Source organism: Raphanus sativus, chromosome 4, assembly GCF_000801105.2.
Source record: "Raphanus sativus cultivar WK10039 chromosome 4, ASM80110v3, whole genome shotgun sequence".
Lineage (NCBI taxonomy): Eukaryota > Viridiplantae > Streptophyta > Magnoliopsida > Brassicales > Brassicaceae > Raphanus > Raphanus sativus.
Genome location: NC_079514.1, coordinates 12,445,436 through 12,472,531, shown reverse-complemented (window position 1 = coordinate 12,472,531; position 27,096 = coordinate 12,445,436). Strand labels below are relative to the sequence as shown.

Sequence of the window (27,096 nt, the reverse complement as noted above, 5' to 3'; positions counted from 1 at the left end):
AGGTTAATAAACAAATCATAAAATACGGGTCAGAATTATTTGGAATCTTTAAAATTTTGGTCATATTTAAAATAACAAAAATTATTCATACAATAATTTTAGATAAATTTCATAAAATTCTTAACAAACTATAATTTATCAAGGATAAAAATATTCATGACATAAAATTAATATTTTCAACAAAATATATACCCGCCCTCTGAAGGGCGGGTCAGAATCTAGTTGTAATTAATTACTAATGTAACATGTCAGTGATGTCACTAGTACAAAACGTAACACGGTAAGAAGAATAGTCTTTTTTTTCTGGCATGAGTAAGAAGATTATAGTCAAGTTTGTGAAATGAACCCTTTTTCTGCTTCTATCTGCTCTGTTCGTTGTATCTCTAGTAATAAAGGTGGATAGATGAATGAAATAAAATTTGACCCAAAAAAATGAATCAAATAATTACAGATAGAGATTGTGTTACAGATAGAGATTGTCTCATAGAGAGTCTTTACTTTTTTGTGTTCAGTAAGAATATGGGCCTGCTTGTTGAGTTTCCATTGGCCACGTAAAATCATTTTCTCGAGTTCAGTATATGACTTTTTCTTTTGGATTGGGACCATATCTGGTCCGAATAGTACGTGTCCCTGGTAAAAGTAAAAGATAGAAAAAAAAGAAGAGGTGTGGGAAGATAAATGATAAAAGTGAAAACATTCTTACTTTATTCCATTTAAAACTAGATTTTCTTTCTCCTTTCCAGTACAATTTTTTTTTTCTTGAACACCTTTTTTTTTCTATCAACAAGTACAATTTTAGATACGTTTAAGCGTATTTACCAGACCAGGTCGATTGATGACATAATGATTAGAAACGATAAAAACAATAACATGCAATGCAACTCAATGTTCATGAAGTAGATACGACAACATTGATCACCTTGTGTAACGAACTGATCCACGACTCAATGATCATGTACTAGAACTTATAATCTTATATTGCACTTGAAGTTGAAGTGAGAGACCTTTCTATTTTGTGGTAAACGATTAAGATATCAAGAAAAGGCAGACATATTCTTCACACCACAGGAGGACGATCCACGTGTACAAATTTCTCAAACTCATCCCTTGTTTTACCATCTGGATTCTTCTTCCATTCGATGAATTTCTTTGACGCCTCTATGAATTTATCCATGTGAAGCCGTTTCCACTCCTAACCAAATCAAAAGTCACAAAAGTGATCATCCTTGTTGGCAACACTAGAGTATAAGTTTTAAATGATTATTGGAAACTTGTGAGAGAGCTAATAATGCCTAATATGGTTTCAAACCTCGAAATCCCATTCTCCATACATGTCTGGATCATCCTTGTTGGCCCATATTAGAGCTTCCACTTGCATTTTCTCGGATGTCTCCTGTATCAGTGGAAACTTATTCAAGGTTTAAGCAATCTCAGGGTCATTAATGATCATAGTAATGTTGCTTAGAGACACTTACAGTTAAAACAACCTCAACAGTCTTCCTCACGTATTCAGCTCCTTGAATCATATCTAAATTCTTTAACTGAGCTTCTGTTAAGCCAGTTAGTACCTGAAAATCTCAAAAGAGATCAAATTAGTTAAGTGTATATTAAACCGGAGATAAACAAGTAACAATGTTACTTAGTTCAGAAATTAAATATAAAACTCCAATAAAACAATTCAATGATTGAAACCATAATATCTCAATATCGAAGAAGATCAAACTCTAATGAACCACTGGAGATTCTGAGCACAAGAATTTTGGTATCAAGAAAAACAAGAAGATAGAAAGAAAAAAAAAGAAAAAAGAAAAGAAGATAGAAAGAGGTGAAATCAAGACCTTGCCGTTGACTAGTCCGGACTCAGAAGGAGAAATACAAGGATGCAAACGTCCTTTGAGTCGATAAAGATGACTGCAAAGAAACAAGAAAACGAATCTGACGAGTCTCCATTAAGTCCAAGCAAAAAAAAAAGATGTAAAAAGAAGAAAGGTACAAGCCATGGAGTTGGGCGGAGACGATGACCGGACTGCACTCTAGGATCAAACTCACAACGGCTGGCTCCTGGAAACTGCCGTAGACGAAAACGTTGTACGATGGAAATTGTTCAGAAGTAGCCATCTTCTTTCCTCTCAATTTGTTTTGTTTCAGTTTGTAGTCAAGTTGAGTTAGTACTCTACTCTCTATCAGCTCTTCATATTTTTAATAATATTTTAAGCCAGTCTCTATCAGTCAAAGTCAAACCATTCGCACTTTCTATTATTTTTCCAACCCAATATGACTTTTTGGTTCAGATTAGATTTGTCTGAATGTAGACGCAAGTAAGGGTGGACACGGATCTAATTTTTTTTTGTCAAGTGACACGGGTCTAATAGTACTGGTACATTTTATTGGAGTATTTGTTATTTGCTTCGTATTTCATGAAAATCTAATTTTTATATTTGTTTTGCTTCGAAAAATATGAATATCCAATTTTTATAGTATCCGGAATTTTTTTAGATATTTGCAAATATTACAGATACTTTATCCATTTTGTTCAATACAAATAAATCTAAAAAAAATTATACATACTTGTTTTATTTAAAAACAATTACATAATATATATAAATAAAGTAAAAATTAATGAAACTATGTGTTTTAAGAATTTTTAAAATTATATTTTTTCTCAATTTTATAATTTATAAGTAGTTTTTTAAATAAAATTTATAAAATTATATGTTACAATAATAATTATATAAAATTTATACATTTAAGACTCTATATTAAGTTATAGATTTAGTTATAGATATATATCTATATGTATATAAGTCGGACCGGATCAGATCCGCTTCTATTTTTTTTAGTATTTGTAATTTTATTCGTTTTTAATGGATATTAATTTTTAATATTTGCTTTGTTTTAGAAATTTACAAATTTTTTTGGATTTTCGGATCGAATAGGAATAAATAACGAATCAAGTCAAATTTAACTGGATAAAATGTCTAGTCCTAGACACAACTGATAAGACACGAGACTACAAACACGTGTAACACTTTATTCTCGGATACATTAGAAATGATCATATCTCTCGTTTCATAAATGAATACTAGAGCCTGACCCGTACGTCCGTGCGGGTTTGGTTTTGATATTTATAAATTGTTTAGTGACATTTTTAAATATATAGGTTATTTATATATTTTTAGATTCATACAAATTTATTCAGATCCGAAAAAATCAAACCGAACACTGTCCAGAATTTTTTAATACTCGAACATAGTTTAATTTTGAAATCCAAAATTATTATAGTTGGTTTGTTTTAATACATACAGTTGTGGTTTCTGTAGAGTTTTGAAACCAACTGATCGGTTTAGTTTCTAAACGTAACAGATAGTTATTAATTAGAATTACCTTATTTTGGACATTAGTTATAGTTATTGAACTCTACTCTATATTAATTATACAAAGTATAAGAAAGGAAATTAGAAACTTTTAGAAAACAGTTAAAAAAAGGCAATAAGTTTTTTGTACTTCTATTTTAATAGAGTAGATAATACAATATGAGATACAATATAAGATACAATATGAGATCTTATTTGTGTTTCTAACTCACAAATCATTTATTGGTGACACTGATTTATTTGGAATTAAAGAAGATAAAGGGAGACGCATTCTTCAAGCCACGGGCGGATCTTCTTCTACAAATTTGGCAAACTCTTCCCTTGATCTCCCATTTGGATTCTTCTTCCATTCGATGAACTTCGCTGACGCCTCTATGAACTTTTCCATGTGAAGCTTCTTCCATTCCTAACACATCAAAATAAATATCAACACAAAGTGTTTGCGCCAAAGACATTAAGCAACATAAAGTTCAGAGAGAGATAAGTTTTTGATCATGATTAGGAAACTTGTGAGAGAATGAGTTTCAAACCTCGAAATCCCATTCTCCATACATGTCAGGATCATCCTTGTTAGCCCATATAAAGGCTTCCACTTGCATCTTCTCGGATGTGTCCTGTAATAAAATGGTGAGTAATTAATAAAAGCTTTAAGCTTAATATCTCATGATCATTAGAGATGATGGAAGTGAAACTTACAGTCAATACAACCTCAACAGTCTTCCTCACATACTCATCTCCTTCAATCATATCTAAATTCTCTAGCTGAGCATCTGTTAATCCAGTTAGTACCTGAAAACCATCAAACCATTTTTTCTGATTTTTGAGATCAAAAGAAGAAAAAATACAAATTAAAATATATATAACAAAAACGTACCTTGCCGTTGATGACTCCGGTCTCAAGAGGAGCAATACAAGGATGCAAACGCCCTTTGAGTCTATACCTGTAACTGCAAAAATCCCCAAGAAAAATCGTCTTTAGCTTATCTCCCAAAAAATCTAACCAAAAGGAAGATGGGAGGTGTGAAGTATAAGACGTACAAGCCGTGGAGTTGAGCGGAGACAATGACCGGAGTGCATTCGAGGATCAAACCCACGACGGCTGGTTCTTGGAAACTGCCGTAGACGAAGACGTTGTGCGACGAGGATTGATCAGAACTACCCATATTTTCTTCTTCCTCTCTGATAGTTATAGTTTGAAAATGTGAGAGATGAGTTTAACTAGTGCTCTGTTTTATAACCTCGTATCGTTCGCCTACTTTCTTTGAATTTTCCTTCCTTGTTTGATTGTAATTTAATAATGATAGTTGACCCTTTCTTTACTGATACTATATATTTTATCTCGTCAATAGTCGTCATTTTTTTTGTTTTATCATCGTAAACAAGTACATAAGATCAAGTAGCCAAGCAAAAAAGACTAGATATTAATTGTTACCATTGCCGTCACACCTTAAATTATTACAAATATCGGCTGTCAACTTTTCTACTTCTTTTGCAATAAACTCATGCAAAAAAAAAAAAAATCCCCCTGGTGTATGATTGTAGATTACTAAGTGTTTTCCTGCACCATGTGCAGTAAAAAAAAATTTAAAATATTTTTAACAGATAAATATAAATTATATTTAATTTTTATTAATATTATAAATTTTATTTTTTTATCAATATTTTAATATAAACTTGATTTAACTGAACATTAAAATTAAGATAAAAATAATTTTATTTATTTTGATTATATTTAAGAATGTCATGTATATATTTAAAATTATAATCTTAGGTAGATTTTTCTATATATTTATTTTAATTAAATATATTAAATAAATATATAAAATTGCATAATTGTCAAAATTAGAATTAAACAATATTTATAAAATCTGTAGATATATATAAGAAACTAATGATTTTACTATTTAATTTGATTTTATTATTTATTTTTAAAAATTTTCTAAAAATATGTATATATTTTTGAAATATTTTTAAATTAAATGATATTTCGAAATTTGAAATGCCATAATTGAATATATCTATTTTAATGATGATTTATGAGTTATTACCATATTTTTAAAAAGTCCAAAAATATAAATTGACAATAAATATAATATATTAGTTATTACCATATTTTAAAAAGTTTACCAAAAATATAAATTAATAGTAAATATAATTTTCCATGTCATATTAATCTATAATACATGTCATCAATTTTAGTAATTATGTCATAATCTATAATACATGTCATCAATTTTAGTAATTATGTCATATTATTTTTGTGAAAATAATTGTAGAGAAGACATGCGGCAAAATAACTTCTCAAATATAGTTTAGTGGATGAAAATTTCATAATTGTCAAAAATTAAAATTTAAAAATATTTATAAAATCTGGAGATATATATAAGAAACTAATGATTTTACGATTTAATTTGATTTTATGATCTAATTATTTTTCTAAAAATATGTATATATTTTTGAAATATTTTTAATTTAAATGATATTTCGAAATTTGAAATGCCATAATTGAATATATTTATTTTAATGATGATTTATGGGTTATTACCATATTTTTAAAAAGTTCAAAAATATAAATCGAAATAAATATAATATATGAGTTATTACCATATTTTAAAAAATTTACCCAAAATATAAATTAATATTAAATATAATTGTCCATGTCATATTAATCTATAAGGCATGTCATCAATTTTAGTAGTCATGTCATATTATTTTTGTGAAAATTATTGTAGAGAAGGCATGTGGCAAAATCATTTCTCTAATATAGTCTAGGGGATTGTGGTACATATCTATTTTGCCGAGTTTGGTCCATTTTCATTTAGGGAAAATTCCATAAAAATACCCGAACTAAATTTTGTTAAGCTTTTTAATACTCAAACTTTTTCACTACCCAGTTTAATACCCCAACTAATTATTTTACTCAATTTAATATCCAAACTTTTAAAACTGTGCCCACTTTAATACCCGAACTTTATTTATTTTAATAAAAATACTAATAAGTTTCAAATAAAAGTTTAAAAAATCTCTAAAATTTACAAATAAACTCAGAAAATTCTAAATTTTTTTGGTGTTTGAGAAATAAAAATAACTAAATAGTGTAAAATATTAAATTTTGTAATAAAATTTCTAAGTTTTAAATATTGTATTTAGTTTGTTTTCTGAAATAAAAAACAAAATTTATTTTTATCATTCAAATTCATTTATTTTTTTGAAAAAAATAAATTTTCCATGGTTTATCTACCTTCTTTTCTAAATCTTAAAATAAAATTAGAATTTTTAATATTTTTTTCTTAGATTTTTTGAGATTTTATTAAGTTTTGTTTGAAATATATTAGTATTTTTATTTAAATAAATAAAGTTTGGGTATTAAAGTGGATACAATATTAAAAGTTTGGGTATTAAAATGAGCAAAATAATTAGTTGGGGTATTAAACTGGGTAGTGAAAAAGTTTGGGTATTAAAAACTTAACAAAATTTAGTTCGAATATTTTTGTGGAATTTTCCCTTTCATTTATAAATACTGACTATCAAATGTTCAGAATCTCTAAAGAAACAATAGATACTCTTTTCATTTCAAAAATATATAGTTTTAAAGTTTTTTTAAAATAAAAAGTATGGTTAATATTTTCAGTGTCAAATTTTAAACGAAAACTAGATTCTGACCCGCCCTTCAGAGGGCGGGTATATTTTTTGTTTTTAATTTTTTATTTGTGTTTTATTTATAATCATATTTACTATATTTAAAAATTATTAGTTAAAAGTTTTGATAATTATATTGAATTTGTGATGTTATATAACTATACATCTGACTCGGAACCAACGAAAATCAAAGTCTCGTACACTATTATACTTGACCTATATACTTGAACCATGTTATTAATGTATTATATTCGAAAACTAAAATCAAACCCAACCCGAAAACCGAATTTTTTTTTTGAAAAGTGTTTGAAAAAAATAAAATTTAATATATTTTGTTAAGTATTTATATATGTAAATGGGTTAATATGGTCACTAACTTTAAGTAAAATCAAATTAATAAATATTTTTAATTGAATAACCTATTAGAACCCGTTAAACTAAATGAGTTCATGTAAATATTTATTTCTATTAAAAGTTATCTTTAATCCTGTTAAACTCTATTTCAACCTAATTTGTTAACTTTAAACAATTTTATTATATGCTTTGAAAACGCATGATTATTTTTGATAATTTTATTTAATAAACATTATAAATATAAACATTTATATAGTTTATGTTTTATTTTTTTATTTATTACAAATTTTACAATCGAACTTGTGTACATGATTTACGTAAGATAAATTTTTTTAGTTTTATAAAAAAGTTCTAACCCGTACTATAGGCAAATATTTTAATTTACATTAGATGTTGATCTGTATTACAACAAAAGGATTTGCCGATTTGGTATATACACCAAAAGAAAACAATAATATTGGTTTTTTGTAACTGTCAATTTGAACGACATATGAGTTCCGAATCATATGGAAGTGGAGGTTACAACGTTATTTTATCAGTACAAAAGCAGTATGGTTAATATAATTTTCTTATAAATGAATATTGGGTTGAAAATAATAGTTGGACACAACTAAATATCAATAGGACATGTTGAAGAATTAATAGAATAGATCAATTGTAACCCTATTAGGTTTAGTGTATTAAAAAGTGTCTATTAAATATTTCAATAAATAATGAAATATCTTTTAAAATAAATTTCTTAACATATCTACACACGATAAAAAAACATATCTACACAACTCATGCACACAATCTAGCAATAAACTCGTAACTTTTTTTTTCAAGATATATATTAGTACGAATCAGCAAAAATTTAATTGCGACACATGTTAACATATGAGAAACATGCTTTCTTGTTCGAGTATGTGTTGCCAGGAAGTTTATTTGGGTGTTACTAGATCTGTCCTTATAGACTACTTGTCCATTTTGGTGGAAGGCCATAAAATTTTAAACTCATAAAGTTCAACTGAAAAACTTGGTCATTGCAGAGCAATCAACTCTTGGGAGTTCTTAACAAAATAATTGCAAATATCGCTGGTGACGAGATAAACATTGCAGAGCAATCAACTCTTAACTGTAGTGTTACATATCATTTGACTTATATGTCAAACTCTTTAACCTCAACTCAAGATCCTAGAAATCAGAATGTGGCTGACAAGATTCCATAGTAACACAAACAAAATAAAAAAGAAGACCAGTTTCAAGTTCTAGCAACACACAAAACACATACATATTATATATTAGAAAAACACTCTTTACTCACTCTTCGTCCTGCCAAAGATTAGCAGCCAAGAGTTTATTTAAAAAAAAGAAAGATAAGCAGCCAAGAAACAACAACTTATGTCTAAGTTCATTGTTCAAGAATCATCAATCATCAGACAGTGATTTCACAATATCCTCTCTTTTCTTCCCGTTTGGATTCTTGTTCCATTCCAACACTTTCCTAAACATTTCCACGAATTTATCCGCATGATTCACTCTCCATTCCTATACACACACACACAATCCCAACATTAATTATCTGCCCAAAAATATTTTTGGAAAAAAACATTTCATCATCCCTTAGCAAGAAAAAAACCTAACCTCGTAATCCCATTCTCCATACATACTAGGATCATCTTTGTTAACCCAAACATAAGTTTCCACTTTCATTTTCTCCGAATTGTCCTGTATCATCACATCCTTCCAAATCTCAGAACAAACTAACACACCAAAATTTGCATAGATCTTGTCCCAATTCCCAAACACTTACCATCCTTACAACTTCAACTGTTATTCTCTCATACTCATTACCTTCAATCACATCGAATTTGTTTAGCTCAGCATCGGATACTCCCGTTATTACCTTCACATAAAAAAATATATATTCAAATACAAAATACAGATCAAAACAGAACATAGAGACCGAATCAAACCTTGCCGTTGACTTTTCCAGACTCAAAGGGGACAATACATGGATACTGACGTCCTTTGAGTTTATACTTGTGACTTCAAAACAAAGCATATCAGAGTTAATTACCTATCAGAACAAAACTAGTCGGAGAGGAAGAAAGAGAACGTACTAGCCGTGGAGAAGGGCGGGAACTGTATCAGCGGGTCGGTCAAGGATCACGGCGGCGACGGCTGGTTCAAGAATGCTGCCGTAAACGAAGACGTTATGAGACATAGCATCAGAGCCACTCATCTTCTTCCTCTGTTTTGATTTGATTAGATAAAAATGACAATAATGTATTAGTCGATGATCAAGCTTTAATCATTAGTGTCTTGGTGGTGATGTCAAAAGAAAAAGAAAACTCATTATTGTCTTTTTTTTTTTGAGCAACCACTCACTATTGTCTGTTGTCTATTGTCTATTGTCTATTGTCACTACTCCACTTTTAAACGGGCAAGTCCAACTAGCAATAGCTGAGCCAGAAAATTTATCTTTATTGGGGTCATATGTATTAGAAAACTGAAAAATGAAGGTGAAAAAGAAAGAAAATAAAAGGAGTAGGGACTTAAACAGAAAACAAAAGGATTAATATAATATAAAATTTAGTGGAGGCAATCCATGATATTTGAATAAATACAAAACAATTTTGTAAGTATGGTGGGGTCAGCTCACTCCTATGTGAATAGCTCTTTTCCTTCCAACTATGACACTAATATTTTAGTGTCATATTTTATTTATTTTATCTCCAACCATGATATAAAATTTGTTCTAAAATAATATTTTATATTATTTAATTTTTTTAATTTTAAGCCTTTAACTATTTGTAATAATATAAATAATTATTTTATTACATTTAAATTATATATTTGTTTGTTACGATTTTGTAATTTTATGTTTCTATAAAAAAATTAGTCACAATTCAATTTTTATACTATTAAAAATAAAAGTAGAAAAGTATGTAGAATACTTTATTTTGTTACAATGGTATTAATGTACAATATTATTAACTGAGAAATAAAATAATGTTTTAATTATGATATGATATATTTAATTTAATTACAAATATAAACTAATTAGTAAGAGTAATTTTTAACTCCCCTATATTATTAAATAAACATAATGAAATATATTTTTTAAAATATTTAATATATTTAGTTTATGATAGCCACATTTAGTTTTCATTCAATACAAGAGTCCCCAAAAATGACATAAAGAAATTTTATTAGATGGTAAATATATATTTATATCTTTAGAGTTAACTAATGTAGACTTATGATTTAATGTTAAAATGAGGTTTTAGGGATGAGTCTAAATATTTTTAAAAATAAATTAATAAATATTAAAAGTTTAAACCAAAAATTTTGGAAAATATTTTAAAATTTATTTTTGAATTTCGAAAAGAAAATTTATAAAAAATAAAAAAAAAGATTCTGAAAACAAATAAAAAGATATGAAAAAATTGAATTTGAAAACATATAACTCGAAACTATAATTTTTTCAAAAAAATATTTATTTATAAATCAATAAATTATGATGGTAGAAATGTCTTTTGTCTCTTTAATGAAATTTCTTTTGACTATTTTTTCTTTTGAAATTCATTTAGTGACAAAAACTATAAAAAAATATATATTTGAGAGAAGTGTAATGATAAAAATATTTTTTCTCTAATAAATATTCTTTTGAAGTGTATACTATTCACAAAACATCAAATGTAATAGAATAATGTTATTTTTGGTGTTTTATTAGAATTGAAATTAAATCGGATTTAATGTTTTGATGTGTCCTTCAAAATAACCTTCTTATCGTGGTTCCGGTCTTATTGTATTTATCCATCTATCCAACATCACTAATGTGTAAAAACTAAAAAGTATTAAAGTATGTCACTATATGACATGATGTAGAAACATACATATTTAAATTGTTGTAACATCTTTATTTGCTTTACAATCAAAATAAACTTTCAAACACTACCAACCATTTCTCGAATTGCGATGTAAGTTCCTAAAACACCAATGGGAACACTCATCGCCACCATACCAAACAACATTACAGTCTCAAACCCAAGTTTCTTGAAATTTCCAGAGATCTTCAAGTAACATAGGCAAGGGAGAAGAATAGATACCGTCACGCTAAGTAATGCACCAACCAGAGACATCATATAGCCGAAGAAAGGAAGTGTCTCGGCGATGACCACACTACTTGTTATGAACATTGTACTTATCAAGAGATGCAAGTATGATTTCCTGGCGTACTGCTTAGGAAACCAATCTTTTATGGTGTTCACCGTTGGTGTGATCATCAATGCATATTTGGCTATGGGGTTCACAAGGGTTGTGTATATAGCCACCTTTGAACTCGTCTTATGAACTGGAAGATTCAACGTTATCTGCGATAAAGTGTTAGATCCATACATTAAGTAGCCCAAAACCGCCATTGATGTGTAACCTATGGTGCATAGTATAAAAGATATTAGTAGGACCTGCCAAAAAAGGTGATATTAGCATATTGTTGTTATTACATTTTTAAACCATACAAAAGAAAATATAAAAAGAACGTTACACTTATGTAAGTGACTTACATTGTTGAACTGATGTTTGCTTTTCATAGAAGAATACAAAGTCGGCAACACTGGATGCGCACCATAGCAAAAAGCATACAAGCTCAAAGCAGTAGGGATCCCACTCCAGTTGATTAACTTTCCACTTTGATGAAACCCGATTCCATCAAATGCTCCAACCCAAGATATTGATCCAAGAGTCACTGCCGTAGCTAAAACTCCACTCATGGAAACATAAGACAAGACGCTTAGACTGTCCCACCACAGAGTTGGCATGATGACGAGTGCCACTGACGCCATGAACGATTGTTTCCCGTTCAACCTCAAACCCATCAGTTTGATGTTAAACCCCGGGAAAAGATTGTGAAGATTGTCGCCTTCAAGGATCAAGAAACCTGTGGTGACTAGATATAGTTCTAGGTGCATGAAGACTGACACAATGATTCTTCCAGGTCTACCAAACGCGCGTTCTCCAATGTCTGGATACGTTTTGATGGTGCGGTCCGCGTTCATACATTTTGTAATGAGTAAAGATGTATAAAAGGCGGTTGCGGCTAGGAGTAACAGAAGTGAAAGACTCAACCATCCTCCACGAGCTAGTGAATATGGTACTGATAGTATTCCAATTCCTAATACAATTCAAACTATCATCATTAGCAATACTAATTACTACGTTATACAAAGATGAATATAAGTATGTAAATGCATGGAGTGATGGAACCAAACTAAAGAAACTAACCTGAAAGAGCATTGAGTGCGTTGAAGCAAGTCTTAAAGAGACATGAAGATCCGGCATCGTCAAGTTGTTTTTGGTGGTTATCTTCTTCCATTGCTAATAACTTCTGATAGAAAAGTAGAGAATGTGAATTTATTTTTGCAAACTTATGCAACCAAGTACAAATGATGCATAGTATATATATGTTAACTTTGTCTTCAACTTGTACAATTTGAACTTCGTTTAGAAAGCATTACTATTAGAAATAGTGATTATATCTTTTCGTGAAAATAATTGAAGATCTTTCACGAAACAATGAAATTATTCAATATGGGGGTACTGTGATCATCTAAAGCTAAAGGCAACGTGATTTCTGACTGTGAATGCACTAGTATAAAACAATCAATTACTTTTTGCTCAAAAAAAGAAGGAAAAAAACAATCAATTACTTCAAAACAATTTGTTGTTACCAAATATTCAAAGAAGATAGTTTGCGGCTATATATAATCATAATCTCAAAATTTCAAGGAAGATTTTCACACCCGTACATAAATAATGAGAGATCACATAAACCATTCAAAAACCCTAAAACTTACCTGAAGAATAAATGGGAAATTAGACTTTCTGTGATCTAAGGGCTTAATCTCGAAAAAAAATCTCCGAGCCTGAACAATAAAACGAAATCAAGTATTCACATCGAAGCGTTGAGATCACGGAAAAGTAATGAGTGGAGTCTTACACATGTGAATGTAAGAGGAAACTTGTTTAGGTGTTTAGGTTTTATAGTCGTACAGGATAGGCATTCAATGCCAACGAATTAGATTTTAGCAATTTTTGCTGAAATCTAAAATACATTCTAAATTCTATACGTTTAAACCGCTAACCTATGAAGTAGTATATCTTTAATACAAGCCTAGACTTTTTCAACATTTTTTTCTCCGGATGAGTCATAATATACTTTATAGTAATATTTATTCGAGTTGATAATTTACCCATGCACATTATCTATCTGAATATCTAAACCACATTCTAAATTACACACGTATAAACCTCTAGCTAATCTTTAACCCAAATACATCTTGTCTTTTTAGTAAACTACAAAGAAAAAATTCCCTTTGATGTTATGCTCTTCAGGGAAGAAAAGTGCAGTAAAAAAAAAGGCTTCGTACGGCCTTTATCAAGAAAACTCAACATTGAATAACACAACGAACAATCGAACATAATACAATCTTCTTTTTTTGCTCTGAAACTCGAAAATGTAATGGAAACAAGTGTATAAATAGATTGGGAAACAAATATTATATAGCTCACAACAAATAAGAACTCACCGTTAACTCGAGACCTCTTTTTGTTTTGTAGTATATAATCTATTTTGCTTATGTGTGACGGTTTCTTGAGTTTCACGGCTTATCTCCAGTCGATAAAAGACTTGCAAATCCTTGTGAGAGACTTCGCTCAATCATACAATGCGAGTTGGATGAACATCTTGGACTGTCCTCGGATGATCTCATTCGTTTCAAGTATGGTGACGAAAAAGAGTATTGAGTTTTAGATACTTCTTCATCATCTTCTTCTTCATCGTAGTCTTTGGATGTTTTTCTCTTTAAGCCTGGAACACTTCTTAAACCCGTGTGGTAGCGGCGATCATCTTTATGATGCTTATCTATGAACATAAGCAGAAGAAGATGATAATGATAAGACTTATGTCAAGAAGCTACAAAATCTGTCAGTTTTATAATTATAACCAAACATACCTGAAAGAGGATCTTCGTAAAGGCATGATTCAGAGTCTGTGTCCCCACAGTTACAGGACAAGCTAGTGTTCTTACTCGGTCCTAGAACACTGTTGATTGAACAGCAAAAATTATTAGGCTTTCATTTTTTACTGTGTAGTGTTATAATGTGTTGAGTGTTGTTGGTTCCAAAACCTGTACATATGCTCAACAAACTCATCGATGAGGACAGGCCACGCACCTGAGTGAAGCACAAAAACAAGAATGATGATGAAATCAAAACACAAACACTTGCTTCGGTGAGAAGTCTAAAGAAATTGTATACCTTCAGAGTCATATCCTTCGAGATTCTCATGAACACAACGACTAAACGCCAAGACTTGCTGCCAGGTATCTTCTGAAATATTGTGCCGTTGGTTTTTCTACAAGTTTAAAAACATAATCTAATGAAAAACAATACACTAATGAAAAGACAAACAATACACTGATGAAAAACAAGAAAAAGAGATAGTGTACCTCGATGAAGTCGCACCAGCGGTTAAGTAATCTAAATCTCCCAACCAAAACAAGTTTCCATGCGGTAATAGCTTTAGCTACAGCTGCAAACACAATAATTCAAACAAAGTATCAGTAAATATCTCTGATGGGGGTTGCAAAAAAGAGCCAGAAGGTCTTTTACTTATACTCTTCTGCCCATTCTCACGGCACATAAAGAAAACAAAATCATAAAAGCGGGTAAACTCGGAGAAGTCCACCTACAAAAAGAAAGAAGAAATAAAAAAAGGTTAGATCACAGTGCAGCTGGTCAAGAAATGAGTCAAGGAACCAATTGTGTAAGAGAAGAAAAGCTCGCCATTAAGTCCAGACGTGACATCAACTTGAACAATTCATCAAAAATGGAGTTTCTGTCATTGGGATTGCAAAGGGAGGAAATAAGCAGTAAGTATTGCATCATATGATAGCCATGAAATATAATGAACTCAAAGAGAAAAAAAAAACAGTAAAGCAGTCACCTTGCCTGAAACTTGGTCTCGACTAGACTAAAGAGGTGAGTTAAAGCTTCTTTAGAATAATTATTACTTCTGTGTGACTCCTCGTCGTGTTTATAAGTAGTACATAAAGCTTGGCTTGATCGAGTCTCTGCAAAGGAGTATATCAAATTCAATAAGCAAAGCTTCAAACTTTTTACACAATTTCTCAACTTCATTAAGCAAAGCATTAAACTTTTACACAATTTCTCAACGTCAATAAACCAAAAGCAGGAAACTTTATATTGAAAAATAACAAATGAATCATCTCTTCCATCAACAGAAACTGCATTGAGCTCAAAAAAAAGAATCTACTTTTTTTTTTTATCAGAGGAATGGAAACAGAGCAACTCAGGATTCAAAGATAGAACAGAGAGATCTCCAAGCAATCGAGCTACAACTTAGAACACATACTATATGTGTAAGATTAAAAGAAAAACAAAAAAAAAGAAGCAAATAACGAACAGATCGAAGAAGAAGAAGGAAGAGACTTTACCACAAAATCTGCGATATATTTCGAATATATCGAATCGACTCTGAACCGGCGAGGAATCCATGGATTCTCTCTCTCTCGAGCTCGAAGCTTTCTTTCTCTGTTGGGAGAGAGAGGGCGATCGAAACTCGAAAGCCCAGAAAACTCAACCACGCACAACCAGAAATCTCGATGAAGAGCTATGAATGAAGGAAGGAACAATCCCAAAAGCAGCAAATACTTGACATTTTACAAAATACGCAAAATGGAAAGTTATTGTAATTTTGAAAATCTTTGGAACATTCTTATATGGGCTTCAATCAGGTCCAAACTTTGGCCCATTAATAAATGACAAATTCCTTGTATGGGGGCGCTGCTCTTTATCAATCTAGAGAAACCGAGTCTTTACCTAATCCAGAAAGAACATAGGCGTAGGTGGGTGACGAACAGATTAATATCATGTTTTAATGATCAACTCCTATGCTAGAAAAAGAACGTATATTGACAGTTTTCTATTTTTAAAAAATAGAACTATAAACTAATCCATTACCAAACATAACACATCACCAAGACAACGTTTTAATTGCCTTAAGATGGATGAAAATCTTGATGTGTTTTCTCAAGTTGGTTTCAGTTATGGCAGGTCTGAATGCGAATATGAATAGAAAAGAAGAAGATCAGACTATGCCTGTAATCTATTTAGTTACCTCCCTAGACAGTATGAATCACTTTGACATACACTAAACCATGAACGAGAATAGTAGTTTACACTTTCAAACGATCAGTATTCTAAGAAGCGGTCTAAGCTCTATAAAACTATGGTATTTAAGATGATCATAAAAAAAACTGTGATGATTATTTTTTTAATTGCATAGAGAATTATAATATTATAAGATAAATAATATATCATTTATTATTCATGCATTACAATAATTAATATATTACAATATAGAATTTTATGAAAATAATATGATGTAAATTTTTATTATTTGTGAATAATAATATTTAATGTAAAAATTACATATTTATTATACTGTTATAATTTCTAAACATCTAAACTGATACGATTAAAAAGAGTACTGTTTCACTTGAATTTTTAACTAGCAAGTGAATTATCCTCCTAGATTGTTAAAGGAACATTGGAAAGATTAAGATAGTAAACCAATATACTTTTTGTGTTTTGTTTGTGTTTAAGCAGTTAATTGAATTCAGTTGCCGAGTCAAGTTAGGATGGAAATATCACTACGTTAAAAAGAAAAAAAAGAAAGAACAAGTCTTGCGTAACTCTAGATTCAAAGTCTTGGTTACTCGAATTTTGACGTTATTATAGAAAGGATAGTTGAATTCGTAAGTGTACACAAAGTCTAGACATTTTAACAGAAAATATATCCAACCAGATTTATCAGACCAATGAAAACATAGAAATATCCTTAGTATAATCAAGTTTGAATTCTTCCAAAGATTTTCAGTCCAATGTATATGTTTTTCATTTTTTTTTCAGTAACAAAAAGAAGAAAATTATACACGCACAAAATTATTAAAATAGAAAATCAAGTCAAGCCGGCCTAACTTTACTCCGAATAAGACCAAAAAACTCCAAACGATTCCAACGATATTCCAGGAAATGAAAAGAAACTTCCTCTTTCCATTTTCTTATCAAACACGGACTTTGTCTTGTCTCTACCTGCCCTAGCACCTTCCTCTCCGTTGCCTTTTCTTAATAAAACACTATCATGTATATATACTTCATCTAAACACACAAATTCTATATCTTCAATATCTCCTCTTCCACACATTACTTAGTTCTTTTCATTCATATCAAAACATACAACCATGGAGATGAGTTTATTGTCGGAGTGCAAACAATCTTCTTCTCTCACTTTCTTGGCTCTCTTCAACTTGTTCCTGATCAGTTTTGGGAGGTGGGTTTCTTCTGCTCGCATCTTTCTGTCCAGTTTCTTGCCTCTTCTTCAACGTGTGAGGAACCAAGACCAGAGTGTGATCACAAACATAGCAGAGCAAGAAGAAGAAGAAGACCAATATGATTATCTCTTTAGAGAAGACGCAGAGACGGTCATTGTTGGACATGGGTTTTACCCCCAACAAGGCCTATAAGATAATGGGCTCAGCCCATTTAAAAGGAGGTGACTAGGAAAACCCTAGACCTCATCCTTCTATAAATAAGGAGGCATCCCCTCCTTAAGAAGGATCCTTTTTTGGAGATCTTGCCTCTCTTCTCACTTTCTAGAGAGAAACACCAAATCACATGCTTTCTTTTAAGCACTTGTGACATTTCGTTGTTGAACTACGATTGGCTTGATCCCCTTTCGGGGTACGTAGGCAACCCTTCACCGGGTCCAGCTATAACATATTACACATCTTTTACTCTCCATCTATCCAGTTCAAGCTCATTATGAAGACCTCTCCTAATCCCACCATCGAAATCAGTCTACCCCTACGAAGCACCGATTTCGGTTCAAACAATTGGCGCCCACCGTGGGGCATGGAGAAGTATCTTCGAAGAAGATTGGACTCGGAGTCCGTTTGACCGTTTGGTCGTCACCGTTCGCTCTCTCGCGATTACTCGATATGGTTCGTTCTCTCGCGGTTACTCGACACGGTTTGCTTTCTCGCGATTATTCGTCACCATTCGCTCTCTCGCGATTACTCGACACAGTTCGTTTCTCTCGCGGTTACTCAGCACGATTCGCTCTCTCGCGGTTACTCGTCACCATTCGCTCTCTCGCAGTTATTCGACACCGTTCGCTCTCTCGCGGTTACTTGGCACCGTTCGCTCTCTCGCGATTACTCGTCACCGTTCGCTCTCTCGCAGTTATTTGACACTGTTCGCTCTCTCGCGGTTACTCGACACGGTTCGTTCTCTCGCGGTTACTCGGCACAGTTCGCTCTCTCGCGGTTACTCGGCACGACTCGATCTCTTGCGGTTACTCGACTCGTTCTCTCACGGTTACTCGATACGCAGTTACTCGGGACCGCGGTTACACGACCACAAGGTTGAGAGTCTTGCGGATACTCGGACGTGGAGGAGAAGATTCATCTCGCTTCCCTTTGCAACTCTTTGTCGATCATAATTTCGAGTTGAGGGAAGATACACAAGTGGAGGCTTTTGGTCGGCACACGGCGCAGTTTCTCGCTGAGAGCTCATCACATTGCCATGTAACAGAGGCAAGGTTCTGGTATGATTTTGTCTCTCTGATCCTAATTGAATTTGGACTTTTGCCAAGTTACTTACGCTAAGGCACGAGTACAGCTTACCTTTTTCAGAAATGGGTTTACAAACTTGCTTTTTACTAGGCACGAGTTAGTCGTAAACTCGTCTTTTACTAGGTACGAGTTGAATAAACTTGTCTTCTACTAGACATGAGTTTCATTCAACTCACCTTTTTCTAGACACGAGTTACCGACAACTCGCCTTTATCGAGCACGAGTTTAGTAAACTCTTTCTTTACTAGGCATGGCTTACTCGCCGAGCTATAGTTCTTAGGCATGGGTTTGATAAACTCGCCTTTTACAAGGCACGAGTTATACGCCGAAGCACGGTAAACTTGCCTTCCACTAGGCACGAGTTACTCGCCGAGCTACGACTCCTAAGCACGAGTTTATTTAAACTTGCCTTCTACTAGGCACAAGTTCAAAGTAAACTCGCTTGGATCGTTAAATGTAAATGCGCTGAGTCCATTGTCTTATAAACCTCTTCGTAAAATTCGCAGAGATCAACTTCATCTCTCTCAACGAACTGGGGGGGGCTTACTGTTGGACATGGGTTTTACCCCCAACAAGGCCTATAAGATAATGGGCTCAGCCCATTTAAAAGGAGGTGACTAGGAAAACCCTAGACCTCATCCTTCTATAAATAAGGAGGCATCCCCTCCTTAAGAAGGATCCTTTTTTGGAGATCTTGCCTCTCTTCTCACTTTCTAGAGAGAAACACCAAATCACATGCTTTCTTTTAAGCACTTGTGACATTTCGTTGTAGAACTACGATTGGCTTGATCCCCTTTCGGGGTACGTAGGCAACCCTTCACCGGGTCCAGCTATAACATATTACACATCTTTTACTCTCCATCTATCCAGTTCAAGCTCATTATGAAGACCTCTCCTAATCCCACCATCGAAATCAGTCTACCCCTACGAAGCACCGATTTCGGTTCAAACAGTCATGAGAAGTCTTGGTCTTTCGCCCGACCAAGAAAGCGACGACCTTAAAGAACGGTACAGTTCCAAGGAGATGTCGAGTTTGTTCGAAGAGAAAGAAGCGAGTTTAGAGGAAGTGAAGCAAGCTTTCGATGTGTTCGATGAAAACAGAGATGGCTTCATCGACGCTACAGAGTTGCAGAGAGTTTTGACAATCTTGGGTTTCAAAGAAGGATCTCACCTAGAGAACTGCTCGGTTATGATCAGATCATTAGATGGAAACAAAGACGGAAGAATCGACTTCAACGGATTTGTTAAATTCATGGAGAGTAGCTTCTGCTAAAGAAATCGCATATGATTATTAATTCTTTTCACCAAATGTATTATTTTGTTCGTTTTACACTACTTTGCTTTCTTAATTCTTATCACTTCTGCGTCTTAGGATGAGATTGTGTATGTTAAAACCTGTACGGGTTAAAACAAACATGGTTGTTGTTGTCACTTGCCACTACTAATCCAAGGACTTTTTAGTAATTTCCAACTTACAACTTAAACACACAAATAATCTCTTTTGCGGCATTAAATCGAACACCTTGCGCGCGCCCATTGCATAAGCGTTGACCAAGATCGTTGCTTGGAGCTTTGAAGGCATATTATATGGGCAATGATTAACTAAAATCCTAGAAGCTTCTAGCCACCTATTAGAGACTTCGCAGCTTCCTCGTCGGAGTTTCGATTTAAAGTAAGGTTCTTTTTTATTGTAATAGAGATTTGATTCCATATGATCGGAATAATATGCCTTTTTGTCGATATTGGAATCCAGAATCGATCGAAGTTTGAAGCTTTGTCTGTTTTACCTTATGGGTTTTTGAGGAACTTATCTCTTTACTTGAAGCTTCTTCTCAGGTAAAAGCTCCAAAAGAGATTAAAGATGAGTATAAGTAGAGGAGCCAAGGATTTGAGACTTCCACTGATGAATCTCGTTAGACTTAAAGGAACACCGATTTTGGAACAACTTCATCTAGAAGAGAGGCTTCTTAGAGCATCAACTCATAACTGGTGTATTCTTAATGATGGAACCAATCTCCCTACCATTGTCATGGGCATGTCTGGGTAAAAAACACCTTGACTTTCTACGTTTCTGATGAACTTTGACTTTGAGCATGTGAGTTTCTTCTCTCTGTTTACAGGAAGCCTTCTCAACTTCTTGAGCTTGGACCTGTTATAAAAGATCGAATCCCGGTGATAAAAAGATTCACTGGAGGTGGGACGGTGATAGTGGACAAGAGTACCCTCTTTGTGAGTTTGATTTGCAACAAAGATGATGTTCCAAGTGTCCAGCCTTATCCTCGTTCTGTCATGGCATGGAGTGGTTCCTTGTACGGTCAAGTGTTTGAAGGTGTTAATGGTTTCCAACTACGTGAGAATGGTGTGTGAAAACTCTCTTTTTTTTTTTTTTGATGTTCTCGTTTAGGTACTCTGCCTTCTTTATTCATCCACAATGAAAAATGGTTTAATGTTTCAGATTATGTTTTCGGTGACCGTAAATTTGGTGGGAATGCTCAGTCAATAATTAGGAATAGATGGATACACCATACGTCATTTCTATGGGACTACAATGTTAGAAACATGGCTTACCTTAAGCTGCCTTCCAAAGTCCCACAGTACCGGTTGGTATGATCCTTATTTTCATCTCTATCTTAATTGTCTTCAAATTGATTTGGAACTCAGTTGCAAGTGTTTTGGACCTTTGGTACATTGCAGGAAAGAGATCACACAGATTTCGTTTGTAGAATGAAGGATTACATTGAAAGGTCAGATTTTGTGGAGAGGACAGTCAACGCTGTGGGAAACCAGTTTGCAATGAAGGAAGTGAACGTTGAGGATATTGATTCCTACGCAAAAGGAGAGCATGTGAAGAGCACGAGGCTCCTTACAATGGAGGAACTCCAAGAAGCAATGTCAGGCACAGCTCAGAGTGCATGAGCAGTTATGGAATGCAAAACTGCTGAAGTTTGCTGAGGTCCTTTGATTCTTTGTCTCTTTGTAGACCATTCTTAGAATTCAAATTCATGGTCTTAAACTCAGAATCCGTAAGGGAATATATGTGCTGAGTTGTTTTATTTTGTAATCTGTTTTCAAATTCTGGTTCAGAACTTCAATTGATAACAATGGAGAAAGAGAAATAAAGATACTTGATTTCTTAGCTTGTCATGTTAATACCTACCAGAAACAGGGACTTTGATAATAATAGCAGGAGTACTCAAGTTCTTGATTAGCTTCCTCAACTTTCTTGCCATGAGAACATATGCCTGTGGTTCTTTGAAGGCATCGTCTGTTCGTCCATTGAAAAGCTTAGCAATCATTGCCCATTTGTTTCCAAATCCTCTGTGAGCTGCAAATAGCCTCTCTTCTTCCCCAAGATTGAAAGCTCTCTTGTTGATCCTAGGATCTAACTGGTTAAACCACCTCAATCTGCAACTCTTGCCTTATGAAACACACACATTGTTAATTTCATTTTCTCCTGAAAGTAGCAGAGGAAAGATTTTCAAATTAAAATGCTTGTTTTTCTTTTTACCTGTTCTTCCTTGCATCTTCTCAGCAATGTGATTCCAGTTTTGAGGACCGTAAACAGCAACAAGTTCCATGAGGTGAGAATCCTCAGAGATTCTCCAATGTCCTCTACTACAGACCCTAAAACATGCTTCTTCTTTTTGATTCATCACTCTCTTTTAGCATTCTTCTTTATTAGAGAACCCCACTGCATTGTTTTCTACAAACCCCTTAACTGCTCCTCTGAAACGAGAGATTAAAAGGGTATTCCTGGAAACAGGAGACATCCATCTAGCCCTTCTCTTGGCCTCTCTCCTATAACCACGTCTCGTATATACACACAGAGACACAGAGACATAATATAGACAGAGATAAAGCATGTGATGTTATGCATATCCATATCCATTTTAGATGCAAGTCATAGATAACGTATCGTATGGTTGCATATGCATGTTCTACGCATTATTCAAGGAATAACCAAAGAAGTAGTACTCTTAGTGGCAAAACGTGCACATTCAAGAAGAACAAATCATATTCTTCAAGGTATTATTAAGTCCCACTAAAATCAAGCCAAGCTTAAATCTCTAACGTTGTAGTCTTGGGGAAGAAGAGAGGCTATTTACAGCTCGTGAGTGTTTCTAAAGAGGAAAACAGAGAAGCTGCGATCATTGCTCAAAGTGTTACAAGGGAAGGAAGGGTCCGATCGTATGTTGCGAGAGGTCACCCGGCTTGGCTTTTTGAGCTCTTTGTGAATGAAAACAGGTTTCTCTGAGTCGTTCCTCTTGTTTCCTTCTGTAGTTTTGGTTGTTTTTTTTACGATGCCAGTCTGTTCCTGGGTTGTAGGGAGTGTTCTAGTGTTTGAGTGTTGTTATGTTTGAACTCTGTTCTTTTCTTCTAATGAATGATTATTTAGACGGCAAAAAAAAAGCATGTTGAGAACCGCACATGGATCATAAAAAGTTTCAGAAAAAAAAATGTATCATAAAGTATATATAATACATCTTAAACCATTTTTATATACTCGTAATCCTACAATTTCGTTGTATCTATTCTATTAAAAAAACTAACATTTTCAAGGACGTCTAAGGGGCTGACTGGTTTTTCCGCTACCATCCGCAAACGCAGCTTTTGCGGTTCATAGCGGATGTTGGTATTTCGAAACAATCACAGAAAACGCTACAAATCGCTTCAAACCGCTCTGAACCTTTTAAAATCAAAAGCTGGTTCCAGCTAGTGTTTGCGGTTGCGAGCGGTTGCGGAATGATAAATTTTTTTTCTTTAAAAACAGAATAAATAAAAATAATACTAAAATATCCAATAAAAGTTTTCAATTGAAATAATAGAAATTGTAAAATGTATCCATATTATATTTCAATTTATATTATAAAAATTCAAAACTAAAATATTTTCTATAAATTTTTAAAATTGAATAATATGATTTTATAAATATAAATTTTATATTTATCATATTATTATGATTTTTAATATTTTTATAATCACATAAAATATAAATATTGTTAAATTATTATTTAACAGATGTTGTGTTTGGTAGTTTACCAGTCATAAGAATCCCGCAAACGCAATAATTTATAACAGCTGTATCAGTCGTACAAATCTCTAGAAAACGCTTAAAACCGCAACCACCCGCACCCGCAAACTTCCGCAACCGCAACCACTGCGGTTACACCAGTCAGTCCCTAAATGTTTTCCAACGTTTTAAAAACTTAGAAGCCAATAAACACTTTAATATGTCCTTTACAATTTTTTTAATAACAATATCACTTTTATTTTTCTTATTATAAAACGAGGATTATCTCTTTCTTTCACTCTTCACGAACATCTACTAGTCCAAATTTCAATTGGTTACCCAAAAAAAGGTCCCCAACTTGAAAACCGGAAATTACAAAAAAAGAAGAAGCAATTACAATAACCGAAGCAAACCAAACCGGACTAACAATATATATCACTTAATTATTATAGAACTAGTTAGTACCGAAACTGCCCTCCGGTGTAGGTCTGGCCAAAGGACCAACTGGGAGAAGCAACATTGTACGACACGACACTTCGGCGATCACTTGTGGTGACAACAAACGACAGACTTTGGCCATTGAGATAAGAGTTGCTTTGCCAATTTTGCCCCCAATTTCTTGACATTAACTGCCATTTTGACCTTGACCCTCTCATCGACACAGAGTGTACGTCCCCGGCTCCACCCACGTTTGTGACCAGCACCAAGTTAAAGTACGAGTGACCGTTGATCGTGAACCTTATCCCGCCTCTTCTGTTGCACCGTACCCTATATTCATGAGAAAATGATTACATTAAATTACTACTATTATCAAAGTTAAATTAACTCTCCAGAAAAGGTACCACAAGTTTGGTGTTTATTTAATTGATAACGAACGGAATACAGTTTTCAGTCTATTGACAATTGAGTAACCAATTTCTTCGACATTTATCAACTGGTCCAAAAGTAGTGAATGCGTATTAATAGGTTCAAATTCCATTAAGTGGTGTAGTATAAGATGAATCACGTAGATACGTGTCTTTTGTGTTTTCAACATATGTTTGTTGTACATAATGGTTCTAAGTTCTTTGATCAAAAAAAAAAAAAAAATGGTTCTAAGTTCTAACTAATTTTTTTAATATTTACAAACTTGTTCAATATACGGGTTCCATGGCTCTTACTTTTCCTACTCGTCGGTCTATAAGAAAAAAAAAGACTTTTGTTCAAATATAAAAAGAAAAATTTAATTATATTTTGAAAAATTCAGACGAGAGATAACCAGCTAACACTTAAAAGCCATATAGTTCATGCATCTGTTTCTAAATAATTACAACTTTAATCTTGTTTTCTTACTTAGTTATTTGATACTTTTAGAGAAAATTTATCTTTTGACCTGAGAGCGGTAGTAAAATTTCCTAGTCGTATATTAATAAAATAATAATACGAGCAAAATATTTCACAAACTACACTTATAATAGTTCAGTACTATGCAACTTCTAGACATTCAATGGGAGGGTCTATAAACAGGGCTAATAAATTAGTACCTTCTGTACATAACCGGAATGATACCGGACTTGTAGAGAGCGATATGCTCGTAGATGGGCTGGGAAAGATCAAAATGGTGGTTGGGAGGATCGCAGGCGCCACCAGGAGGACAAAAGTTAGTGGCAGTGACCACAATGGACCGGCCTTGTATGCACCACTGAGGATCGTTGACACACTTCAGCTCGAAACAGGCACCACAGCTAAGTCCGTTATCGAATAACGCCGTGCTCAACGCCGCCGTCTCTGTTCCGTAACCTTGGCTGTACAGATTCCCGTACCCGCATGCTCCACCTAATTTTGTTTATTAGGAAAATGTTTATAACCCACGAACAAAAAAAACTAGGCTGTGGTTTTTCCTTTCTGTCTGCGTTTATATCTATCTATCTTGTGTCTATTGTTTTCGAAAGAAAAAAAAAAGGAAAACTCACAATCTTTATCTTTGAGATAAAACAATTTTATTAACTGTAAACGTAAACGTCAAGTCGCCAAACATATATAAGGTTTTTCTTTTGTTTACTTTCGGCGTTTGCGTTTGTGTTTTGTAGCATATGAAAAGTGAAAATCTTGGGTTAGGAAAATTAGTTTAATGAAAATAAATTATGACATATATATATAAAGAAAATGCTAAAATGCCGTTTGAGACAATTAGTTTTTAAAAAACATATGACGTCAATCAGTCGATTTCTTCATTTCTTTTGTATAATATAGTAATAGTATTCTTAAAAAAAAAAATCAAGATTAGCCGTTGCAACTGTTTGCATGTTTCGATTACGACTTGCGAGCGAACTGGCTAGCTCTAAAGTCGTGAGATGACTACGTCTAACACTACACTTTTGTCAGTTAAAACTTAGAGTGATGCAAGTGAAAATGAGAAATAAAATTTATCGGAGATAAATAAGGTACCCATAGTGCCGGAAGCATCACCACCGCCGTAGAAAGTGGCATGAGCGTTGATCCACGGTCCCCCGTGGCCGCCAGGATGGTGGCCGCCACGACGGTAGAAGCCCTGAACACAGGTGGAAAACGCTAGGACATGCAGGAGGAGAGCAGATATTACTAAAACCCCCATGATGAAGAAGGGATAAAAAATGAAGCTAAGAGAAGCAAACGGGTATCTATGTCAATGTGGACAAGTAGGAAGGTTTGGTGCGATGATATCAGGAAGAAGAAAGTTTGGTATAAATAGAAAGAAGGACTCGGACAAAGTTCTAGCTGTAATGAATCAATCCGGGTCCATGCAACTGCTTCTTGGTCTTCAATATACTCAATTAATTAATTTTATTTCATTTTATGTGTTAAATGTCCATGGAAAATTATAAAAGGTGATGTGAATGTTAGTTTAAGAGGTGAATAAAAGATTTTTTGTCAAAATGAGTTGGAATCTATCGTAAAGGTCACTCAAGATTCGAAATAAATGCGTATCAGAGATCAATAGATGTGATTGTGATACTGCAACATTATAGATATTTCATTTTTCTTATAAAGTATAGAA

At 33.2% G+C, this 27,096-nt stretch overlaps 9 protein-coding genes across 12 annotated transcripts; 2 read left to right on the top strand and 7 right to left on the bottom strand.

Moving 5' to 3' along the window:
• Positions 1–847: 847 nt before the first annotated feature.
• Positions 848–2,162, bottom strand: LOC108853968 (protein AIG2 A). Its single transcript, XM_018627448.2, has 5 exons — positions 1,994–2,162; positions 1,839–1,911; positions 1,476–1,568; positions 1,310–1,393; positions 848–1,192 (listed from the first exon to the last, which is right to left on the bottom strand). Exons 1-5 carry the CDS (start codon positions 2,116–2,118, stop codon positions 1,058–1,060), a joined length of 510 nt encoding a protein of 169 aa, XP_018482950.2. The 5' UTR covers positions 2,119–2,162; the 3' UTR covers positions 848–1,057.
• A 1,312-nt stretch (positions 2,163–3,474) lies between these two features.
• LOC108850312 (protein AIG2 B-like) lies at positions 3,475–4,632 on the bottom strand. The gene is made up of 5 exons (XM_018623867.2): positions 4,413–4,632; positions 4,249–4,321; positions 4,071–4,163; positions 3,905–3,988; positions 3,475–3,780 (listed from the first exon to the last, which is right to left on the bottom strand). Exons 1-5 carry the CDS (start codon positions 4,535–4,537, stop codon positions 3,649–3,651), a joined length of 507 nt encoding a protein of 168 aa, XP_018479369.2. The 5' UTR covers positions 4,538–4,632; the 3' UTR covers positions 3,475–3,648.
• Positions 4,633–8,445: 3,813 nt separating this feature from the next.
• Positions 8,446–9,759, bottom strand: LOC108835086 (protein AIG2 C). Its single transcript, XM_018608391.2, has 5 exons — positions 9,470–9,759; positions 9,323–9,395; positions 9,160–9,252; positions 8,991–9,074; positions 8,446–8,894 (listed from the first exon to the last, which is right to left on the bottom strand). Exons 1-5 carry the CDS (start codon positions 9,589–9,591, stop codon positions 8,775–8,777), a joined length of 492 nt encoding a protein of 163 aa, XP_018463893.1. The 5' UTR covers positions 9,592–9,759; the 3' UTR covers positions 8,446–8,774.
• A 1,436-nt stretch (positions 9,760–11,195) lies between these two features.
• LOC108835084 (amino acid transporter AVT1I) lies at positions 11,196–13,361 on the bottom strand. 2 transcript variants are annotated; one of them, XM_018608389.2, is made up of 4 exons: positions 13,208–13,361; positions 12,636–12,738; positions 11,918–12,525; positions 11,196–11,818 (listed from the first exon to the last, which is right to left on the bottom strand). In XM_018608389.2, exons 2-4 carry the CDS (start codon positions 12,724–12,726, stop codon positions 11,300–11,302), a joined length of 1,218 nt encoding a protein of 405 aa, XP_018463891.2. In that variant the 5' UTR covers positions 12,727–12,738; positions 13,208–13,361; the 3' UTR covers positions 11,196–11,299. The 2 variants fall into 2 exon arrangements, with proteins under 2 accessions (XP_018463891.2, XP_056863681.1); XM_057007701.1 differs by having other exon boundaries at positions 12,636–12,735; positions 13,208–13,357.
• A 423-nt stretch (positions 13,362–13,784) lies between these two features.
• On the bottom strand, positions 13,785–16,096 carry LOC108835085 (defective in cullin neddylation protein AAR3). The gene is made up of 9 exons (XM_018608390.2): positions 15,869–16,096; positions 15,358–15,484; positions 15,198–15,249; positions 15,024–15,099; positions 14,861–14,943; positions 14,670–14,766; positions 14,540–14,585; positions 14,366–14,454; positions 13,785–14,274 (listed from the first exon to the last, which is right to left on the bottom strand). Exons 1-9 carry the CDS (start codon positions 15,927–15,929, stop codon positions 14,012–14,014), a joined length of 894 nt encoding a protein of 297 aa, XP_018463892.1. The 5' UTR covers positions 15,930–16,096; the 3' UTR covers positions 13,785–14,011.
• Positions 16,097–17,593: 1,497 nt separating this feature from the next.
• Positions 17,594–20,533, top strand: LOC108851988 (probable calcium-binding protein CML45). The gene is made up of 5 exons (XM_057007970.1): positions 17,594–17,957; positions 18,828–19,021; positions 19,318–19,404; positions 19,842–19,870; positions 19,958–20,533. The coding sequence occupies exons 1-5, from the start codon at positions 17,678–17,680 to the stop codon at positions 20,340–20,342; spliced, it is 975 nt and encodes a 324-aa protein (XP_056863950.1). The 5' UTR covers positions 17,594–17,677; the 3' UTR covers positions 20,343–20,533.
• Positions 20,534–20,585: 52 nt separating this feature from the next.
• LOC108849723 (uncharacterized) lies at positions 20,586–22,205 on the top strand. 3 transcript variants are annotated; one of them, XM_057008910.1, is made up of 5 exons: positions 20,586–20,741; positions 20,895–21,112; positions 21,190–21,428; positions 21,525–21,673; positions 21,764–22,205. In XM_057008910.1, exons 2-5 carry the CDS (start codon positions 20,931–20,933, stop codon positions 21,983–21,985), a joined length of 792 nt encoding a protein of 263 aa, XP_056864890.1. In that variant the 5' UTR covers positions 20,586–20,741; positions 20,895–20,930; the 3' UTR covers positions 21,986–22,205. The 3 variants fall into 3 exon arrangements, with proteins under 3 accessions (XP_056864890.1, XP_018478824.2, XP_018478825.2); XM_018623322.2 differs by having other exon boundaries at positions 20,587–20,741; positions 20,906–21,112; XM_018623323.2 differs by having other exon boundaries at positions 20,605–20,741; positions 20,906–21,112; positions 21,525–21,669; positions 21,764–21,938.
• On the bottom strand, positions 22,200–23,898 carry LOC108849724 (transcription factor MYB105-like). The gene is made up of 2 exons (XM_018623324.2): positions 22,578–23,898; positions 22,200–22,487 (listed from the first exon to the last, which is right to left on the bottom strand). The coding sequence occupies exons 1-2, from the start codon at positions 22,720–22,722 to the stop codon at positions 22,216–22,218; spliced, it is 417 nt and encodes a 138-aa protein (XP_018478826.1). The 5' UTR covers positions 22,723–23,898; the 3' UTR covers positions 22,200–22,215.
• Positions 23,899–24,287: 389 nt separating this feature from the next.
• LOC108849319 (expansin-A5) lies at positions 24,288–26,769 on the bottom strand. The gene is made up of 3 exons (XM_018622867.2): positions 26,508–26,769; positions 25,604–25,895; positions 24,288–24,848 (listed from the first exon to the last, which is right to left on the bottom strand). Exons 1-3 carry the CDS (start codon positions 26,671–26,673, stop codon positions 24,539–24,541), a joined length of 768 nt encoding a protein of 255 aa, XP_018478369.1. The 5' UTR covers positions 26,674–26,769; the 3' UTR covers positions 24,288–24,538.
• Positions 26,770–27,096: the final 327 nt, after the last annotated feature.

Coding starts and splice junctions, on each gene's coding strand:
- LOC108853968 (XM_018627448.2), bottom strand. CDS start 2,118: ATGGCTACTTCTGAACAATTTCCATCGTACAACGTTTTCGTCTACGGC. Junction 1,912..1,993: donor TCCGCCCAACTCCATGGCTT/GTACCTTTCTTC, acceptor GTTTCTTTGCAG/TCATCTTTATCGACTCAAAG. Junction 1,394..1,475: donor CTGTTGAGGTTGTTTTAACT/GTAAGTGTCTCT, acceptor CCACTGATACAG/GAGACATCCGAGAAAATGCA.
- LOC108850312 (XM_018623867.2), bottom strand. CDS start 4,537: ATGGGTAGTTCTGATCAATCCTCGTCGCACAACGTCTTCGTCTACGGC. Junction 3,989..4,070: donor CTGTTGAGGTTGTATTGACT/GTAAGTTTCACT, acceptor ATTTTATTACAG/GACACATCCGAGAAGATGCA. Junction 3,781..3,904: donor ATGGAGAATGGGATTTCGAG/GTTTGAAACTCA, acceptor TTGATGTGTTAG/GAATGGAAGAAGCTTCACAT.
- LOC108835086 (XM_018608391.2), bottom strand. CDS start 9,591: ATGAGTGGCTCTGATGCTATGTCTCATAACGTCTTCGTTTACGGCAGC. Junction 9,396..9,469: donor CCCGCCCTTCTCCACGGCTA/GTACGTTCTCTT, acceptor TTTGTTTTGAAG/TCACAAGTATAAACTCAAAG. Junction 9,075..9,159: donor CAGTTGAAGTTGTAAGGATG/GTAAGTGTTTGG, acceptor GTGATGATACAG/GACAATTCGGAGAAAATGAA.
- LOC108835084 (XM_018608389.2), bottom strand. CDS start 12,726: ATGGAAGAAGATAACCACCAAAAACAACTTGACGATGCCGGATCTTCA. Junction 12,526..12,635: donor CGCACTCAATGCTCTTTCAG/GTTAGTTTCTTT, acceptor GAATTGTATTAG/GAATTGGAATACTATCAGTA. Junction 11,819..11,917: donor GCAAACATCAGTTCAACAAT/GTAAGTCACTTA, acceptor CTTTTTTGGCAG/GTCCTACTAATATCTTTTAT.
- LOC108835085 (XM_018608390.2), bottom strand. CDS start 15,929: ATGGATTCCTCGCCGGTTCAGAGTCGATTCGATATATTCGAAATATAT. Junction 15,485..15,868: donor AATATATCGCAGATTTTGTG/GTAAAGTCTCTT, acceptor ACTCCTTTGCAG/AGACTCGATCAAGCCAAGCT. Junction 14,586..14,669: donor CGAAGGATATGACTCTGAAG/GTATACAATTTC, acceptor TGCTTCACTCAG/GTGCGTGGCCTGTCCTCATC.
- LOC108851988 (XM_057007970.1), top strand. CDS start 17,678: ATGGAGATGAGTTTATTGTCGGAGTGCAAACAATCTTCTTCTCTCACT. Junction 17,958..18,827: donor TTACCCCCAACAAGGCCTAT/AAGATAATGGGC, acceptor CTCGATACGCAG/TTACTCGGGACCGCGGTTAC. Junction 19,871..19,957: donor TGGCTTGATCCCCTTTCGGG/GTACGTAGGCAA, acceptor CTCATTATGAAG/ACCTCTCCTAATCCCACCAT.
- LOC108849723 (XM_057008910.1), top strand. CDS start 20,931: ATGAGTATAAGTAGAGGAGCCAAGGATTTGAGACTTCCACTGATGAAT. Junction 21,113..21,189: donor ATTGTCATGGGCATGTCTGG/GTAAAAAACACC, acceptor CTCTGTTTACAG/GAAGCCTTCTCAACTTCTTG. Junction 21,429..21,524: donor TTTCCAACTACGTGAGAATG/GTGTGTGAAAAC, acceptor TTAATGTTTCAG/ATTATGTTTTCGGTGACCGT.
- LOC108849724 (XM_018623324.2), bottom strand. CDS start 22,722: ATGAATCAAAAAGAAGAAGCATGTTTTAGGGTCTGTAGTAGAGGACAT. Junction 22,488..22,577: donor GAAGATGCAAGGAAGAACAG/GTAAAAAGAAAA, acceptor GTGTTTCATAAG/GCAAGAGTTGCAGATTGAGG.
- LOC108849319 (XM_018622867.2), bottom strand. CDS start 26,673: ATGGGGGTTTTAGTAATATCTGCTCTCCTCCTGCATGTCCTAGCGTTT. Junction 25,896..26,507: donor TGATGCTTCCGGCACTATGG/GTACCTTATTTA, acceptor AAACAAAATTAG/GTGGAGCATGCGGGTACGGG. Junction 24,849..25,603: donor ATTCCGGTTATGTACAGAAG/GTACTAATTTAT, acceptor TCATGAATATAG/GGTACGGTGCAACAGAAGAG.